Raw genomic sequence first — 17805 nt, 5'->3', positions numbered from 1 at the left:
AAAAAATAAAAAAAATAATGCTGCAAATTAGTAAGCTGGTGATGCTATATTTATTTTCTTTTTGATTAGGATTAACCAGTTAAAAAAGATAACGAAAAACAGTATATTATTTCCAAATCCTTAGCATCTAACTTTAGTAAAATTATAAACAAAAAGCCAGTGAAATTTCTCTGACAGTTGACTGACTCACTTGACAAAATAAAGAGGAATGGGACTGGCGTTACGAGATATCTAAATGTGTTGTTGGTCTACAATAATTGGAACAATATGGTGCTGATACAAAGATAGACAGGAGGCTCTAGTTTAAATTTGGGTATTTGGTGTATGATAAAAATGAGGCATTTAAAAATCAATGTGGAAAGAAATAATTTTCAATCAATCAATCAGTGCCTCACTATTTGGAAAAGACAATTAAGTTAGATTCTTCCCACCCCAAATACCGCCACTTTATGTCATAAACCAACAGAAATATCAGGTTAAGGAGTCATATAAAAATTTTAAACTGTGTGAAAGAATTTGAATAAAATAAGTGGACAGTTAAAAAATACTGAGACAGCCTTTTAAGTGTATTATTGAACATAAACCTACAGGAGAAGATTGACTGAAAACTTAGAAGAGAACAACAGAAAGGCAATACATTTAGAAAAAAGTATTTGCCACATATGTGATAAAAGAATAACATCTGGCATGTAATGTTTATAAATCAGTAAGAGAACAACACACTGGAAGGGAAATGGACAAAAACTGTGACCAGTGAATTTTCAAAAGTTAATTTAGGCCAAGAGATCTTGAGTTGGGGCAGGGTAAGAAAGAGAATGCTTAACATTACTATAATCAAATGACAAACAGAATAAATGCTTTTCTTTGTTTGTCTTTTTTTTTTTATCTATCAAATTGACAAAAATTTAAAAATCATACTAGGAAAGTTCAGGGTACAGGGAATTTGACAGCCTCATGAGATGGAATTGGAAATTAATATAACCACAGTGGAAGCCATTTTAGCAGTGTCCCTATAACCTTAAGTAGGGACCCAATGAATTCCATTTCTAGGAATTTAGCCTGACAAAATAATCGAGGATATGGCAAGCAACTTTTGTGTGAGGATTTTTTGGTGGTATTTGTAACAATAGTAAAGGAAATATCGCATATGTATAAGAAGGGAATAAATAATTCAATTATAGTATTTTCATAAAATTGGACACTGTGCAGCCATTACAACTAGTGTGATAAAGAATATTTAATGACATAAATTATTATGTGAGAAAAAGCAGATTGTAAAATATTGGAATGAGTGTGCAAACTGAAAAAAGGAAAATAAAAAACCCAAAGTGTTAATGTAGATGGTAGGATTATGAGCAATTTAAATTTTCATCTTTATGCTTATTATAGAAAAATTGAAATGCACAAAAATATGCATTATAACTTACACAGAAAAAAAATAATTTTTTTTAAAGCCTAATCAATTAGCACATGCCGGAGACTGAACTGAAATAATATACCACTCTGTCTTGGCCCAGGATGCCACGGGCTAAGGTTTACCCAGTGTGTCTGTCGTAAATGTAAATCTGCTAAAATAGAAGGTATATATACTTGTGTTGTCAGTTGTACAATTCCCATGGTGTTTATTGATGCAAAGATTTCTCTAGCCAAGGGGGTTTGTAGCTGATCAGGCCATTTAGGCAAAAGCGAGAAAAAAAGGAAGAAAGGGAGAGAAAAGCAAAAAGTGGGAGGGCTGGGAATGCCACACTGATTGGGGAGCCCCAGGGATGGTTAGAAGAGTGTGGCTATAGAAACAAGCCCATTTGGAGGCACTAGGCTAAATATATCCATACCTTTACATGTCAGGGAGCTGCGTGGAATGTCTTAACCATTGCGCAGAGAGAGGTACCTGGTGCATTTCCTTTTACTCCATCCTCTGTCCTTGCAAACACCCAAAACCTGTCCCTTCCCACCACCCCCATTAGCATAGTCATTCCACGTTTAGAGTTGTTCCCGTTAGCTCTCCATAGCCAGGCGCAGTAGACTTCAATCCTTTGGTAGATCCCAAAGCCTTTGACTGCTAAGCTAGTGACTTCCACTGGCTTCTTTGGAGAATTCGCAACAGGGCTGGGAGCCTGGCTCTCAGCTGTTGACTGGACTTTGGGTGAATCATAAGTCATTCCTCTCGAGGAAAATGGTGGTGCCCCCTGATTTATGCCCATTAAGGAACATTGTGGGTTATGCATTTCTGCTAGTGGGATCTTCAGGTCCAATATCTTTCATATTGATAGGAAGTGTTAATAAATGAATAGAATTCAAACCAGTTGCAGGTGTGATCGGGTAGGTTGTGACTTATCTAATCTATATTCTGTTTTCAGATGGTGTCTGAGCTAAAAGACCATCTTTTGAGACATCTACAGGGTGTAGAAAAGAAGAAAATTGAACAGATGGTTCTGGACTACGTTTCAAAACTGGTTGGTTTTGCTTTATCTTCTCTACCCGACCCACCCCCGCTCAACCGCTTGGTCTCTGGGTGTATAGTTCCCAGTATGTGGTTCAGTAGGTTTTTCATATTAGGTTTTTTGGAGCTCTCCCATCCTCAAACCTGTATATGTGGTGCTGTAGATTGAAGAAAGGGGGAAAAGAACCAAAAAACAAAGAGAATGTGGCTCTGGCAGTGGCTTATTGCACTCCCTTGCAGTAGTGGTTATATGCTCATGGAAGCCTGGAACAGTGATGAATTCAGCAGTGGTTGCCAAATGTTCATGTCATCTTGTCATCTTCCAGCTCCTTAGTAAACCATAGGTAGTGGTTTCTGTACGTGGAGGTTTCTGCAAACATGAGAGAGCTTGAACTTCAATTCTTACTTAGCTCCAACAGCCCAATTAGGTGAGATTCCAGCCCAGTTGTATAAATACTTACCACGTTCCAGAGTCTGCTGATGAGATTGGCATCCCATTTACCTGGTAGCCACTCATTGAAATTGTGTGATCCATGTGTAAATAGAAGTGATGCAGCTGGATTGAAATTTGAGGCTGTCTTGAGTCTTTCAAAACGCATATGGAGTTGAGGCCTCACCCTACTTAGAACCTGGAAATAATAAGATGGATAAAAATTTTAAAGTATTTAAATATACAGAAAGAGAAGGAGCACTGCAACACTCCATTTCTCCAGGTTTGCATAGGACCAGTGTGTAAATGTGAACAAATATTTTTACATTGAATTCTAGAAGATTAGTTAAATTTATTAGATATGGCCCTGATTTAATTTCATGTTTAACTTTTAAAGTTTTCTGCCTTACAGGGAACTATATTCAATAATGGAAAAGAATATTAAAAGAAGAGTGTCTATATGTGTAGAACTGAGTCACTTTGCTGTACAGCAGAGATTGGCACAGCATAGTAAATCAACTATACTTCAATGAAAACAAATTAAAAAAATAAAAACAAACAAACGAAAAAGAAATACAGAAAGAAATCTTCTATTTTGGAAAACTGGGTAGTGGCAGAATGGCTCTGTGAATGGAGCGTGAGCTCTTGGATAGCACTTGCTTAATGAGTGTTTGTTGAATTAAAACAACTCCCCAAAATGCTCCCAAGTGCCACCCATTGATTTATTTCTATAGTAAAGTGCATGCATGGAAGTTACTCACTCATATCCTTTGTTGGTCATATGGCCATAGAGACGGTTCATAGTTAATTAGTCGGAATAAAGTTGCGGAATATTTTTTTAAAAAAGTTTTCTGCCTTTATTGCAGTCATTAGTATCTGGTTTTAAATCATATATTTGAATTTCTATGGTAAGGTTTGACTTTCAGAGTTTTAGTATAGGAGGAGAGGTTGGTATTTGCATATACTAATGTTTACAAGCAGGGCACTGAAACTTTCTTAAATAATAATTCTTTGCAGTTGAACGATACCAAGGGGCTCACTTTATGAGTGTGTTACTGATCTTCCCCTTGTTGACACTAACCTACTTTCTTTGTCCTTTCATAACACACAGTTATTTAACACATCACCAACCATCTTTCTTTCTGTTGACTTTAAATTTCATCTTCCAGAATGTTAAGGTTTTTCTTCAAGCATCATTCTTCCCTATAGTTAATCACATAAAAGAATCCCCATAACACTAGTTTGTGCTAACAGCTCCTAGAACCAATAGGACCAGAAATGGTAGAGATGAGGTCTCAGAAAACTCGTTGCCCCTGTCTTTCCAACTCAGCAGTCACTGACTGATGCCAAAGCTGCTCACCCTGCCCAGCAGCAAACGGCTGAGTCTCCCAGTCCCCTCCCAGGAGAGTGGCTGGACAGCCTTTAGAAAATAAATCCGAGGAGGTTGCTGCAAAACCTGATTATATTGCTTATTTATTATCTTACCTGATTTCAGTCAAAGAGAAACTGAGAATCTATATCATTGAGAATAAGTAGTGTCTGTCTGTGCTCATATGGAAACTCTTCCTAATTTTGGCCCCTGTCCTTTGCCTACATGTGCAATGCATGGATTTGTGATCCTGATAACAGCTCCGCGGAGATTGCCCTGTTGCTGGCAAATGAGTAAAATGTAGAACCTGGACTTGGAACTAGTTTTGCTCCACAGCACATGCTCAGGACCTCCATTCTCTTCAGAACCGCCTTTCCTCTGTCAGCTGTCGGCTATGTCACCCTTTCCACATAACGGGCCTAGGGCGAACTCTGTTGCACTTGACCTTCACTGATGGATAAGGGCCTGTGATTGAGGGCCTGTGTTTGTGAGCAATGGGGCCAATTAGCGGTGGGGAAGCTCAGCTGGGGCACTGCCTGCAATGACAGAGGGTGCTCTGTTAGACGCGGCTGCACATTTTCAGTCTTTCCATTTTGGATTCCAGTGCTTGAGAATTGACCTCAGAAAGGCTGGTTCTGTGTCCGGGCACAGCCTGAATGCCAGCTGCCCGAACATGCCTGTCAGAGCTATGGAAGGATAGCTTGTAGGGGAAAGGGTATGAACAGAGGTTAACAGGCTGTCTTTCCCCTCTAGCTGGATCTCATTTGCCAAATACTGGAAGCCAGTTGGAGGAAACATAATCTTCATCCCTGGGTTCTCCACTTGTACGCAAGTATTTCTTGCTCTATTTTATCATGGTGTACAAAGAGGTAAAACAACTCTGATTGCTGCCTGTTGTAGCAAAGCCTTTTTGAGACTTACCAGTTGAAAGTAACTCTCACCAGCCCCTTACACCATCCATCTTAGTTCTGAACTCAGCATTTAGAGTTATGCCCCTGTTACTTCACCTGTCCTCTTTCCTTGGCATCTGGCTGATGAGGAGGGAGGGGCACATGGGCTCAGTACTGCCGAGAAGGGGAATTTAAGTTAATGCAGTTTATCATTTCTGTGCCTACTGTCTGGTTAGATTGTAGGCATTAGGCCGCTGGTCGTCATCACATCTATGAACCTTTCTCTGGGGCATAGCCTTTCACAATTAGCATGCATTCCACCAGGATGTGGCACTCAGAGCTACTGCTTACATGCAAATGGGGTTTTGGAGATGAGCTGCTTGGCTGACATGCTCCTTTGTTCTTTGACCAGCAATAGGCGGGCGAGTGCTGCTGAATTTGCGGTCTTTCACATCATGACCAGGATTTTGGAAGCTACTAACAGTTTGTTTTTACCTCTGCCTCCTGGTAAGTCTTGGCTTTTTTGTTTTTTGTTGTAATAAACTTGTTCTTTCTTCTTCACATAGTCTCTGGACTTTGGTGCATTATGAGTTTAAGAATAAGCCTCCTATGTCTGCAAAATTGTGTGTCTGGTGTCACTGGGACAGATGGGCCTGAGGTTGGCCTCTGCCGACCAGATCTCCTCTGATTATTAAACTATACAGTAGCTTGTCACCAATTTTAGGAGCCAAGGCTGGTCCCCATGCAACTTTCTGGTTCAAAAACCAGTGGAGCTGATTCAGGGAGATCTTTCTCTGATGTCTCCAGGCCTAGTTTATCTGATCAAGAAAGTTAACACTCAGAAGGAAGTAGGTCTGGCTGGGTGTCAGAAATTGAGTTGATTCTGATATGTTCCTTGGAAGCTAAAAATTTCCCTTAGGATTTTGAAAAAGGACCAAATCAGGCTTCAAAACACCTTTGGCGCATGTGTCTGCAGTCATTCATTTAATTGGTCATTTCTTCATTCAGTCAACAAACATTTGTTGAGCAATTTCATGCTAGGTACTGGGCTAGAAATTAGAGCAATTCCAAAAATAAACAAAAGTCTAGTTGGGAAAATGTGCATATAAATCAATATTCATTGTAAGAAACAAGCTCCTGTTTGCTATAAACGACCTGCCTTATGCTTATTATGTGTAAGTTCTGATGAGTTTTAAGCTTTATGATAGCTATCGCTATATAATATATACTAGCCAATTTTATTTACTTCATTCATATACATCTATCCATCCATCCATCCATCATTAATTTGTTCCTTTGTTCATTCATTTTAAGGCAACCTGTATATGGTCCCCATTTTGTGCTAGGTACTATTGTAAGTACTTTACATAAATTAGCACATTTAATTTTTATAATGATGCTAAGTGATAAGAGCTTAAATTGAACCATATTAAATTGTTAATATCCAACCAGTTTTTGACCAACAAAGACGGCACTTTCAAATGGTTCCACTTAATATTATTCCCACATTATAGATGGTGAAATTGAGGCACAGAAAAGTTAAGTAACTTGCCTACAGTCACATAGCTATTAGGCAACAGAGCCAGTGCTCAAATCCAGGGAGTCTGGCCCTAAAATCTATGCTGCTAGCTACTATTCTCTGCTGCCTCTTGAATTTTATATTCCAGTTGAATTAGTTGATATTGAAACATTGGCTGTTTATGGGCCCGGAAAATCCCCACAGCACATCTCAACTTCTCTGCATTTGTGATATATCTGGTACAGTCTGGAATCTGTCACACTTTCTCTGTCCATATGCCTTATAAGATCTGCTTGTAGTGGAGGCACAAAAGGCATTTCTTGTGACTTTGTAGGGATCTGAAAGTGACCCCTCATGAGGAGAATGGATGGCTTTAAATGGCATATGAATTGTGAGGTGCCCTCTAGAAAGAGTGGAGAGATTTCATGAAAATTATATATGGCTTTCTAGCTTAAATTCTTAATTGTTTGTCATTAACACAAAAGACCTGGTAGAGAAATGGGTCAACAGTTTCAGATTTGTTCACCATGGATCTCCAAGCTCCTTTTATAAGTAAATGACACTGACTCACTGGGGACAATATTATATCTGGGAGATCATAAAAATCCACTTTCTACAGAACATTGCATTTCTACACAGGGATGGTTAAGGAGGGAAAACACAGAACAATTTTACCCATAGTGATTGAAAATTATTATGAGTAAGAGCTTAATGGCTGGTGTCCATGGGTCAAGTAAGAAAGAGCAGTTTCTCTTTTTCCTTTTCTCAGAAATGTTTGTATCCCTAATATGAAGTGACACTGGATCATGTTGGGGGGTGGGGCATGTGTGTGTAAATGCAGGTATTTTTGTGTGTATGTATGTAAATGTGCTCGCTTTCCAGGCCCCATGGACTAGTGAGAACTGTTTGAGTTCCAAGTGTCAGAAACTTGTAACCGGAGTTACTTAAAGGAAAAAGGGAATGAGGACCACAGAAGGGAAGTCATAGTTTAGAGCTGGAGCATTTACCGCTTAAAAGGGACCTGTGTTCTCTTTGCTGCCTGGAGAAGGCCAGGAGCCCTGGAGGGTGAGGACTAGAGCTGGCTGGAAAAGGTCTCTCTTTCGGTACCGATGCCTACTTCTAGCCAGTTTGCTCTGTTGCTTAGAGCTGACATGCTGAGAGGAGGCAAGGAATGGGCTGTTGAATTTGGGACTGTGCCCTGGGAATGGAGGATAAAGGATCATCAGGGATCTTTAGGACATGGACACAGAGCTAGAGAGGAATTTTTTTTTTTTTTTTTTTTTTTTTTTTTTTGCGGTACGCGGGCCTCTCACTGTTGTGGCCTCTCCCATTGCGGAGCACAGGCTCTGGACGCGCAGGCTCAGTGGCCATGGCTCATGGGCCCAGCTGCTCTGCGTCATGTGGGATCTTCCCGGACCGGGGCACGAACCCATGTCCCCTGCATCGACAGGCGGACTCTCAACCACTGCACCACCAGGGAAGCCCCTAGAGAGGAATTTTGAATGGAGAAAATCTGTAGGATCAATAACCTTCTATAAACTCTTCCTCAGAGATAATTTTATAACTTTTTTAATCTTGAGAAGACTGTCCAAATCCATTTGAAAAATCTCATGTTGTTAATTAGCTAGTAAAATCACTATTTTTTTTTGGAATCAGAGCAGTTAGTAGACTCATCCCATTGTCAGCCCATTAACATCTGCTTGAGGGCAGAGTCTGAACTTTATCTGACCCTCAATGTTGCCAGGACATGGGACTCAAGTCTCTCACTGCTCATGTTTCATATGCTCAGAGAGAGAAAGCTCCACGATGTCTCTGAATCCAAGTCCCAGCTCTCTTTGGCCATCATGTCTCTGTCATGTAAGCCTCTAAGGTCAGGCAACAAGTCTTCGTCATTCCCCATCCACATCCAATCAGTTTCCAAGCCAGTACACGTCGCCATGATCCTATGATCCCTTCCTTCCCTCTCACTCTCAGTGCCCTCGTTCCCTCTTGGACACGTTCACGCAGTCACTTCCCAACAGATCTTTATTCCTCCGGTAGCAAGCTGTCACTCCGGTCCATTCTTTGCCTGTTGCCACATTAATATTCCACAAGTAAAACTCAAATCCTCTAACAATCCTGCTCAAAAGCTTTCAGTGCCTCCCCAGAGTTGACTAAATAATCAATTCCTTGCTGTCATTCAGCATTCAACCCCGTGACACATATATTAAGAGCACCCTATACTTTTCCTTCATAGAACTGGTCATATTAAAAAAAATGAATGTTTATTTTGTGATTACTTGATTGTCAGTCTCCCTATCAGACTGGAAGGTGGATGGGAGCAGCAGTCATGCTTGTTCTTCTCATCACTGCACACCCAGCTCCTTGCCTGGCGTGCCGAAGGGGTTTTGTTGAACAGATTAACCTTTCCAGTCTCACCTTCCACCATTCCTCTTGCACGCCTGTTCCAACCCAGCTGGGTCATTTACTCTTTCCTAAATGTGCCCCGTGCTTTCTCGCCTTTGGGCCTCTGTTCGTGTTGTTCCATTAACACCAGTTCTTGAGGCAGGATAACGTCGTGGTTAAAAGGCTAGGCTAAAATCCCACAGCCTGCGTTCAAACGTTAACTCAGCCACTTACTATTTCCCGGTTAGGTTTCTTAGCTCCTGTGAATGAATCTTGGTTTCCCCATTTATGAAATGGGGATCAAGTAGTTCCCACCTCATGGTGTTATATGAGGATCAAGTGAGCCTGTGCGTAAATGAAAGCCCTCAGTACCTGTCTGGTGTTGGTCACGTTGTTACACCACGTGCCAGGCTCTGCACAGACCTAGCTATAGCTCTCAAAGCAGGAAAGGTACTGGTGATTCCACTTTAGGGATGAAGAAACAGAGGCTGGAAAGGCTTAATTACCTACGTCTAGTAAGCAGCACAGCATGATTCCGGCCTGTCTACTCAGGTCAAACCTGACTTCTGCTGCTTTTCCAGCCTGTATGTTCTCTCACGTCATTTCCACTCTCAGGGATGGCATTAACCCTTCAAAGCGCCTCTCATGTGCCATCTTTTCCAAGAGGGCTTTTCTGATTCTCTCCCGGTCTGATGTTGTTTGTGTCGGTTAGTGTGAATAGTGGACTTAGAGCTCTAGCTCTGTGAGAGTTTGGGTAGCCCTGCCCGTGAGACTTAGCCTTAGCCCTGCCCAAGGCCTTGAGAGTGCCTTTCTACTGAATTCCTAGAGATTTGCTATCTGGCAATATCATTTTAGTTCTTCTTTTATATGATTTAGTCCAAGTAGACCCCAAAAGCCTTTCTCTAGGGCATACCAGAGATTAGTCATCTAAACTAATCAGTCCCCTTCTGGTCCAAATATTTTCTCCTGCAGCAAAATGGTCCCTGTCCATCAGGCTTTAGCCTGGGCATGTGGAGTTTGAAGCTCTACTGTTAATTTTTCTATTTTGCGATTTTACCATAGAATTATAAACCTTTTAAACTGTAAAACCATCTTCATTCAGCAGACCTTGCACTGTTTTTCTCTTTTTGCCTAGGAAGGCATACAAGGTGGAGGGAATACGTGCTTATTGGGAACTTACTATATACCCAGCACAATACTTAGTTGTGATAATACAGAAGGAAGGAACCTTGGACCTTGTCTTCAAGGAGCATTTATTTGACTCTAGCTGCCAAGTGGTGAGCTGAGTGCTTTATTGCCATCACCAGAGTCATTCCCTCTGGGAGGCCAGAGATGATGGCTGACCGTGTCTACCGTCCCGGGTCTCTCATCCTAGGTTTTCACACTCTGCACACGATCCTTGGTGTCCACTGTCTGCCTTTGCATAACCTGCTGCATTACATTGATAACGGAGTGTTGCTTCTCACAGAAACAGCTGTCACAAGGCTCATGAAAGGTAAGGGGCTCTGAGTTTGCCTTGTTCCAGCCCCAGCACCACCGGGCTGCCTTTGTGGGTGTGCGACCTGTGGTCACACGGGGCCCTGCTGCACTCAGAAGGGGCCCATGCAGGGTTTAATGTCCTGTATTCAATCTTGACATTCTTAATAGTTGAAGAGGGGCTCCTCGTTTTCGTTTTGCGTGGGTTCCACAATTACGCAGCTGGGCCTGCTGAGTACAGTTCATTTCCCGTAACCATCCTTTGGACCACCGTGCCTTTGCCCTTCAAGAGACCCCAAAGGGCTTCTCAATCCGTACACAACTATTGGACTCCTTTTCTGTACATGAGGGCACTTGAGAATAGGAGACTGAAGGCTTATTTCTCAAGAAAAATGTCGTGCAATGGCTTACTTTCAGCTGATTAACTCCGTCCTCTCAAAGTTAGACTTGAAATGCAAGGAAAAGTAATGAGAGGTGTAGTGCCTGTGGGAATTTGAACTTGAAATAAGGTCTGTAGTGTAATGACTCTTGGTTAAATTATTCAACTGTGGTATTTTATAGATGAGTTTTGTTAATATATATTGAAGTATTTGCCATTCCTCAAGGTGCTGTATGTTTTAAGTCAGTCAGCAAAATTGCTCTGTGACTGGCAGCCTGTTACAGAACGCTGTTCCCTGATATAGAGCAGCAGCTTCATTAAGAAATCCCTTTTTAGTCATGTACCACAGTGTTCATTGCAGCTCTATTTACAATAGCCAGGGCATGGAAACAACCAAGGTGTCCATCAACAGATGAATGGACAAAGAAGATGTGGCACGTATACACAATGGAATATTACTCGGTCATAAAAAGAAACGAAATTGAGTTATTTGTAGTGAGGTGGATGGACCTAGAGTCTGTCATACAGAGTGAAGTAAGTCAGAAAGAGAAAAACAAATACCATATGCTAGTACATATATATGGAATCTAAAAAAAAAAAAAATGGTTCTGAAGAACCTACGGGCAGGACGGGAATAAAGACGCAGACCTACTAGAGAATGGACTTGAGGACACAGGGAGGGGGAAGGGTAAGCTGGGACGAAGTGAGAGAGTGGCATGAACATATACACACTACCAAATGTCAAATACATAGCTAGTGGGAAGCAGCTGCATAGCACAGGGAGATCAGCTCCGTGCTTTGTGACCACCTGGAGGGGTGGGATAGGGAGGGTGGGAGGGAGACGCAAGAGGGAGGGGATATGGGGATATATGTATACGTATAGCTGATTCACTTTGTTATAAAGCAGAAACTAACACACCATTGTAAAGCAATTATACTCCAATAAAGATGTTAAAAAAATCCCTTTTTTATTCAGAGAGACACAAACTAATATTTTCATAGTGTTGTTAGACTTGGCTTGAAAAACAAGGTTGGGACATGCATTACCAGGATGAAGCTCTGAAGTATTAGCTTGCTCAGGTATTAAAATGGAGATTACTGGGTTTTTTCTTTTTGTTTTGTTTTATTTTGTTTGCCAATTTCTGACTTTCTTGTAGATCTGGACAATACAGAGAAAAATGAAAAAGTAAAGTTCAGCATCATTGTGCGGCTTCCTCCGGTAATCCTGAAGTATATTCTATTTTCTAAGCCTTGGCATGCACCCCTCCTTCAGTTTCTTCTTGCAGGAAGAGCAGTTACTGGCTTTGGGCCGAAGTCAATTGAATTGTCTCACCCGTCGGCCCTTTCCAAGAAATCCCGTCCATCCCTACCTGTCTGTCCGCTGCTCCCACTGGGCCTGCGAGTGCTTGCTCCCCTGGCTGCGCGCGTGCTGCTTCGGCACTGGCCCACCTAGAACATTTAGCCGTTTTCTCCTCTGAGGAAACCACAGTAATATGTACGTCTGTGAGTCTGAGGGGAGGCAGAGGGGAAACATGTGCTTTTGGCATTTAAACTGATAAGAAATTGAAATACAGGTGAGGTCAGAAGGTTGTGGAGCTGCGTTTCCTCTCACTGTTGTTTGCACCACGGCAGGAAAACATTCCTGGTTGAAGGAAGAATGAGAAACATGAGGGAGAGGGTTATACAGGCACTCCTTGTTTTTGTGGGGTATAGTAGCTCTCTGAATCAGAAATGCTGTGAAATTCAGACATTCCACGGCAAGGTCTTCAGAGCCTCTGACTCTGCGGACTTCCCAGCCATGAGAGCCTTGGCCAGCTCTGTGCCATTTACATACGTTGAGCACTTATATCTCTGGCACGATCCTCCCACAGAGGGATGTCTGATGCCTTCCTGGACCTAATCATCTTGCTTTATAACACCTTCTCGCCCTCACAGGCTTACTGAGGCAGAGGCAAGAATAGAAAACAAAGCATATTTTCCATGGCTAGATCTCTCTGGGGAATATCTCTGAACATTTAGTTTGGTCTCTAAATTTGATTTTTTTTTTTGCCTTATACCCTTAGGGAATTAAAATTTTCTGGGCGAGACACTGGCAGAGTACATGCCTATAACCTTTAGCTTCATATCAAAATATCACGTAGGGTTGGCATGCAGATACTCAGTTTTGAAGAGTAACAGATGAACTCCATTTCAGAAGAAGAGTTTGGCAGCCTCACTACACAAAATGCTTTCCTCAGAGTTGCATTTAAGGGAGTATTTATTCAAAATTCAGAAACATACCTCATAGGAAATGGCCTGTCTCCAAGGTCATTAACCATAAAGAGTCTGTCTTTTAGACTCACTAGCTGGAATACATTTTAAAAAATTATGAATTGATATAAGATAAATTTTCTTAATGCTGTGAGCTATATTCTCCTCTCTGTATTTTTCCATCTTTTTATTTTTATTATTGACTTAAATATTTTAGTGTGGAAGGTACAGAGGTTTTCTATACACCCCCTTCCTCCACCTACACACAGTCTCCCCTGCTATCAGCATCCCCCAGCAGAATGGGTCCATCTGTTACAGTGGATGAACCTACACTGCACATCACAATCACCAAAGTCCATAGTTAGCATTAGGGTTCACTCTCGGTGTCGTTCATTCTGTGAGTTTGGACAAATGTATAAGGAGATATATCTAACACTGTAGTATCATACAGAGTATTTTCACTGCCCTAAAAATCCCCCTCTACATATTTTTCAATTTGCAAAAATAGCTTACAGGTCAGAAGATCTGTCGACTTTGGGATCATCCTGTGAGTTCTAACATTATTTCCCGGAACCATGTAAAGCAACTGCTTCAGAACTATAACAAACAGGTGAGTCTGTGTGGAGCAGAGGCCCCGCTAAATGATTTTGGAACCTCTTTGCCCATTTTAACATATGCATATGGACAGCAGTTGTGGTTCTCACCACTTTAAGTTTGTGCTTGTTGTGGAGAATCAGCTGATACCACAGCCGTTTCCCTTTTAGCCCCGGAGTTCTATGATGGACAAGTCATCATTCAGTGTAGAATTTCTGCCTCTGAACTACTTCATTGAAATACTGACAGATATTGAGTCCTCCAATCCAGGTAAGTCACTCCTCTGCTCTCAGGATTTTCCTGTTTTTCCCCTGACACATCAGTCAGTCTCTATGTGCTTCTGTGTACCTTTTTCTTGCCAAAATATCCCCTAATTATAAGTAGGATCTTCTTGCAATAGGTTTTAATTAGCAATACACAATTTACTACCTAAATTACCAAAGGAATAACCACCTTTCAGGTTTTAAAAGGAATTAAGAGGTTAAAAACCCATTTGGTTGGTGTGAATGGCCTTTCTTGGTGCTGAGGTTTAATAAATTTTAACAACCCATTCTCAGAATAATGTGTTTTACTAAAATATAAAATAATTATGATTTCAGTGAAATATGGGAACAATATTATAAATGTTCTATGGCTTCATAGTAACTCTTCTCTCTCTTTTTCCTTTCAGCTCTGTATGCTTTTGAAGGACGTGACAACGTGGACGCAAAATTCGTAGAGGAAGCAGCTCTGAAACACACCACGATGCTTTTAGGCTTATAAAAGGGAAAATGCAGTTATATCAGCTTCCAGTATTTTTCTCTTGCTCGTTAGCTCTACTTCCGTTGAGAATTCTTTAGCAATATTTTAAACTGGTAACCAAAATCAGAATACATTGTTGAGCCATCTGAATTTCAGTTTAGTACTTTGTTCAGACAGAACTAGACAGTCAAGTGTAGAGAAATGGCAGCCAGTCCAAGGGGGCATGAAGTGGCCTAAGTGATGCTCTTCCTAGTGGCTGATCTTCCTAGCGCTCTCATAGGCCAAAAGCTAGTTTCTATTATACTCTGAAATAAAATATACTTTAAAAATGTAGGAACAGTGCTTAGAAAATCAAAAATTGGCTGTGTCACTGAAAATAGCATATGACAAGCAGAAAAATTACAAGTTGTAGAAAAACTCTATTTTGGAAATTAGATACTTTTTAAAAAACTGAATTTGGACTAAGTCAAATCTGCTAATTCTAGTAGGGAATAATTTGCAAAATACAACAATTTATACATAGAGTAGGATTTGTCTTCGTGAACGTTCAGATGGAACTGTATTTAATATTATAAAGTTATTTTTATATTTATAAAAGTTTGATTTAGTAATATGTTGTCATTTAAAAAAAACACTGAAAGTTTTAGCCTAACTCCTTTGTTCTTTGAACATAGCCTTTTATTCCCACCAAGAATCATGACTCCATGAACATGTTCCCCCAAAGACCCACATGACACGTAACGAGTTCTCCCACTTTTCTTTTTTTTTTTCCCTCTCTCTTCTACAGTGACGTTCTGACCATAAATACAGTTGATTCCTGGGGTAAGCCCAAAACCCTTTGCTTTCCTCTCTTCACACCGTTTCCCTCATTGAACTTGTGAAATTTTAAAGATTACAAATATCAATAGCCAGTATAATAATTCAGCTTTTCTAAAATCATCATTCTAAAAATTATCCTCTCCTCCAGAATTTCCCATTTAGGTCAAATATTTCATGGTCACTGAAGCTCAGAGTCTTGGAGCCATATCAGCAAGGCGGTGCTGGTTTTTCCTCTTGATAAGGTCATTATTTTTCATCACCCTACGCTTTCCTCTTCACACCCGGGTTGTTTCTGCTGCTTTCTGAAGTCTCATTCATCTGATGCATATTAGAGATAAACACTACTTTGATCCTGTCACCCCTCTGCTCATAATCCTTCAGTGGCTTGCCATTTATTACAGGATAAAATCCAAACTCTTTGACATTCAAGACCTCCCAAATTCTGGCCTTATACACTTCCCCAATATGAACGTTCTGTTCCAACCAGCCTCGCTCACTGGGCCTTGAACAGAACTTTTGTCTTCTTACTTCCAAGTCTTGCTCAGGCGATTTCCCCCTCCTGGAATCCCCTCCACTTACTAAAATCTTATTTATGCTTAAGGGCCAGATAAAAAGTTCCATCTGACTGTGATCCCTGGCCATTCCAGTGCACCGTGGCATGTCACCCTCTGGACCAGTAGCACACGTTGTAATATTTAAGCATCCAAACCTTTGTAATTTTTAAAAATTATTTTTCCTTCCTATCTATTTAAACTTCCTGTGTGTTTATTTTTTGAATCCCTAATTACTGATCCTACAACACAGCAACTGTGTGTAAGTTTGTAGTATTTCTTTGCATTAAGCACACAGCTTACCCAGCGTTACTTGTTATAGGCTCTCTCAAGGAATTGCTTTTTAATGACTTCACAAAGCAGTCAGGTTAGATTCAGGACTCCTAGACGGAGAATGAGATTCAATTTCCCTCCATTCTGTCAGGCTGGGGGCTTGGAACAGAATTTGTTTGATTTAGCAAAATAAATGAATGTGATATTTCTCACTCCCAGAGTCGTGAAATGAAATTCATAACTGATAACAATATGAAATAACAATAGTTTGAGCATGTTAATGAATGTAAAATCACTGGTTTCAAATCTACTTTTATATTTTTATGTGAGAAAGTAAACAGAATTAGCAAACTATACTTGGGTGAAATACAATAATATTAGAGTAATGAAATCAGTGGAACTGGCCTCATTTTCTCTTTCACATGCAAAATTATAAATATCTTCATTGAAATTTTGAAAAATCTGGTATCAGAACAAAGTAATCACAAGTGTATTTGCATATAACATGGTGGAAAATCTAGATTTATAAGAAAGATAAATTAGGGCATAATTGTTTTTGCCCAAAAGGATTCTTTATTTGTAAAAAGAATCACTATAACATCACTTTAAAAAAGACAAGCTTCCCTACTGCTTTTCACTCAGTTTAGATTTACTGACATCAACTTGCAATGCAACTATTTATTTAACAAAGTGAGTTATGCCCCTGCAGTACTTGGGCTATTTTCCTTTTCAACCATTCTTTCTTTTTCTTAAAAGTGGGTACATTGAACAGGATCTGCTTTTCTTTCTTTAATAAACAAAGACCACTCTGCCAATTTCTGTACTTCGCTGAAAAGGTATTTATTTTTATTGCATTTTTGTAGCACCCAGTCTACTATATATTTCTGAAATGTAATCAAGAGATAAAGTGAAAAAGAAAGAAATTGGTGAGTGTGATAGGAAGGAAGCATATGTTGTGGATACTCTGTAATTTAGAGCTGTTACGCTGACGTTTTCCAGCTGTGGATGTGAAGAAGCCTGGTTGAAGCGCCTCCTTGAGAAGCCTGGGTTGGTTCACATGTTCAGATTTCAATTGGCTTTATAACAGGTTTCTTTATGTGCCTCATATTGGCCCCAGGTTCACTGGGCTTAAAAGGAGCCAAAGCGCCGTACGGTTTTGGCAGAGGAAGAGTGGACTCTGCCTCTGGGATGTAGGCATTTGGACGCTGATCCGCAGTTGTGTAAACACCACTGGGCAGCTGGCGATTTTCTGCTTCCAAGAACTCCTGCAAAGAATGATTTATCCTTTTCAGTTTTTGAAAACTCAGGTAAAGTCGCTTCGTCCTCAGGGCCCATCAGACACAGCTGGGTCTGAGCAGCCTTCGGCTATGCTTGCTGGCCGATATTCCCCAAAGGGACAAGAGGGTGTGTGGGTGCGTCACCAAACACACACACCTGCACACACATTTCGTCTCATTGGAATGACCCATGTTGCTCAAGCATCACTGTACTCCTGGGGTTTAGGGTTTACCATAAACTGGTTGGTGGGACCTAAATTTGCTACATTCCAAACAGTATCTTTCATTAAACACTAATTATTTCCATGTTTGTGACAAAGGCAGGATAATCTGTTTCCTTTGGTAGGTCACTGGTGAGCAAATGGTACAAAGGAGGAGATAAGGAGTAAAGTAGAACCAGTGGAGAGAAGTG

General features: G+C 40.7%; 2 protein-coding genes across 3 annotated transcripts in view; one reads left to right on the top strand and one right to left on the bottom strand.

The window, feature by feature from the left end:
* GSAP (gamma-secretase activating protein) overlaps positions 1-15964 on the top strand; it is a gene marked incomplete at its 5' end in the record, with an annotated part of 88339 nt that extends 72375 nt beyond the window's left edge. The window contains 8 exons of one of the 2 annotated variants that reach the window (XM_082846650.1): positions 2358-2453; positions 4993-5063; positions 5542-5636; positions 10409-10528; positions 12046-12107; positions 13647-13748; positions 13903-14002; positions 14403-15964. In XM_082846650.1, the coding sequence (XP_082702776.1) occupies positions 2358-2453; positions 4993-5063; positions 5542-5636; positions 10409-10528; positions 12046-12107; positions 13647-13748; positions 13903-14002; positions 14403-14494 (738 nt within the window). In that variant the 3' untranslated portion in view covers positions 14495-15964. The remainder of the gene's footprint in view (positions 1-2357; positions 2454-4992; positions 5064-5541; positions 5637-10408; positions 10529-12045; positions 12108-13646; positions 13749-13902; positions 14003-14402) is intronic. The other variant, XM_082846651.1, reaches the window with a different exon arrangement.
* Positions 15965-17177: 1213 nt separating this feature from the next.
* CCDC146 (coiled-coil domain containing 146) overlaps positions 17178-17805 on the bottom strand; it is a gene marked incomplete at both ends in the record, with an annotated part of 109213 nt that continues 108585 nt past the window's right edge. Inside the window, one exon of the mRNA XM_082846652.1 lies at positions 17178-17381. Coding sequence (XP_082702778.1) covers positions 17178-17381 — 204 coding nt within the window. The remainder of the gene's footprint in view (positions 17382-17805) is intronic.

Source organism: Leucopleurus acutus, assembly GCF_964270905.1.
Source record: "Leucopleurus acutus genome assembly, chromosome: 9".
NCBI classification, from domain to species: Eukaryota; Metazoa; Chordata; class Mammalia; order Artiodactyla; family Delphinidae; genus Leucopleurus; species Leucopleurus acutus.
Note: the sequence above shows the minus strand (reverse complement) of the source record. Positions and strands in the feature narration are given on the sequence as shown.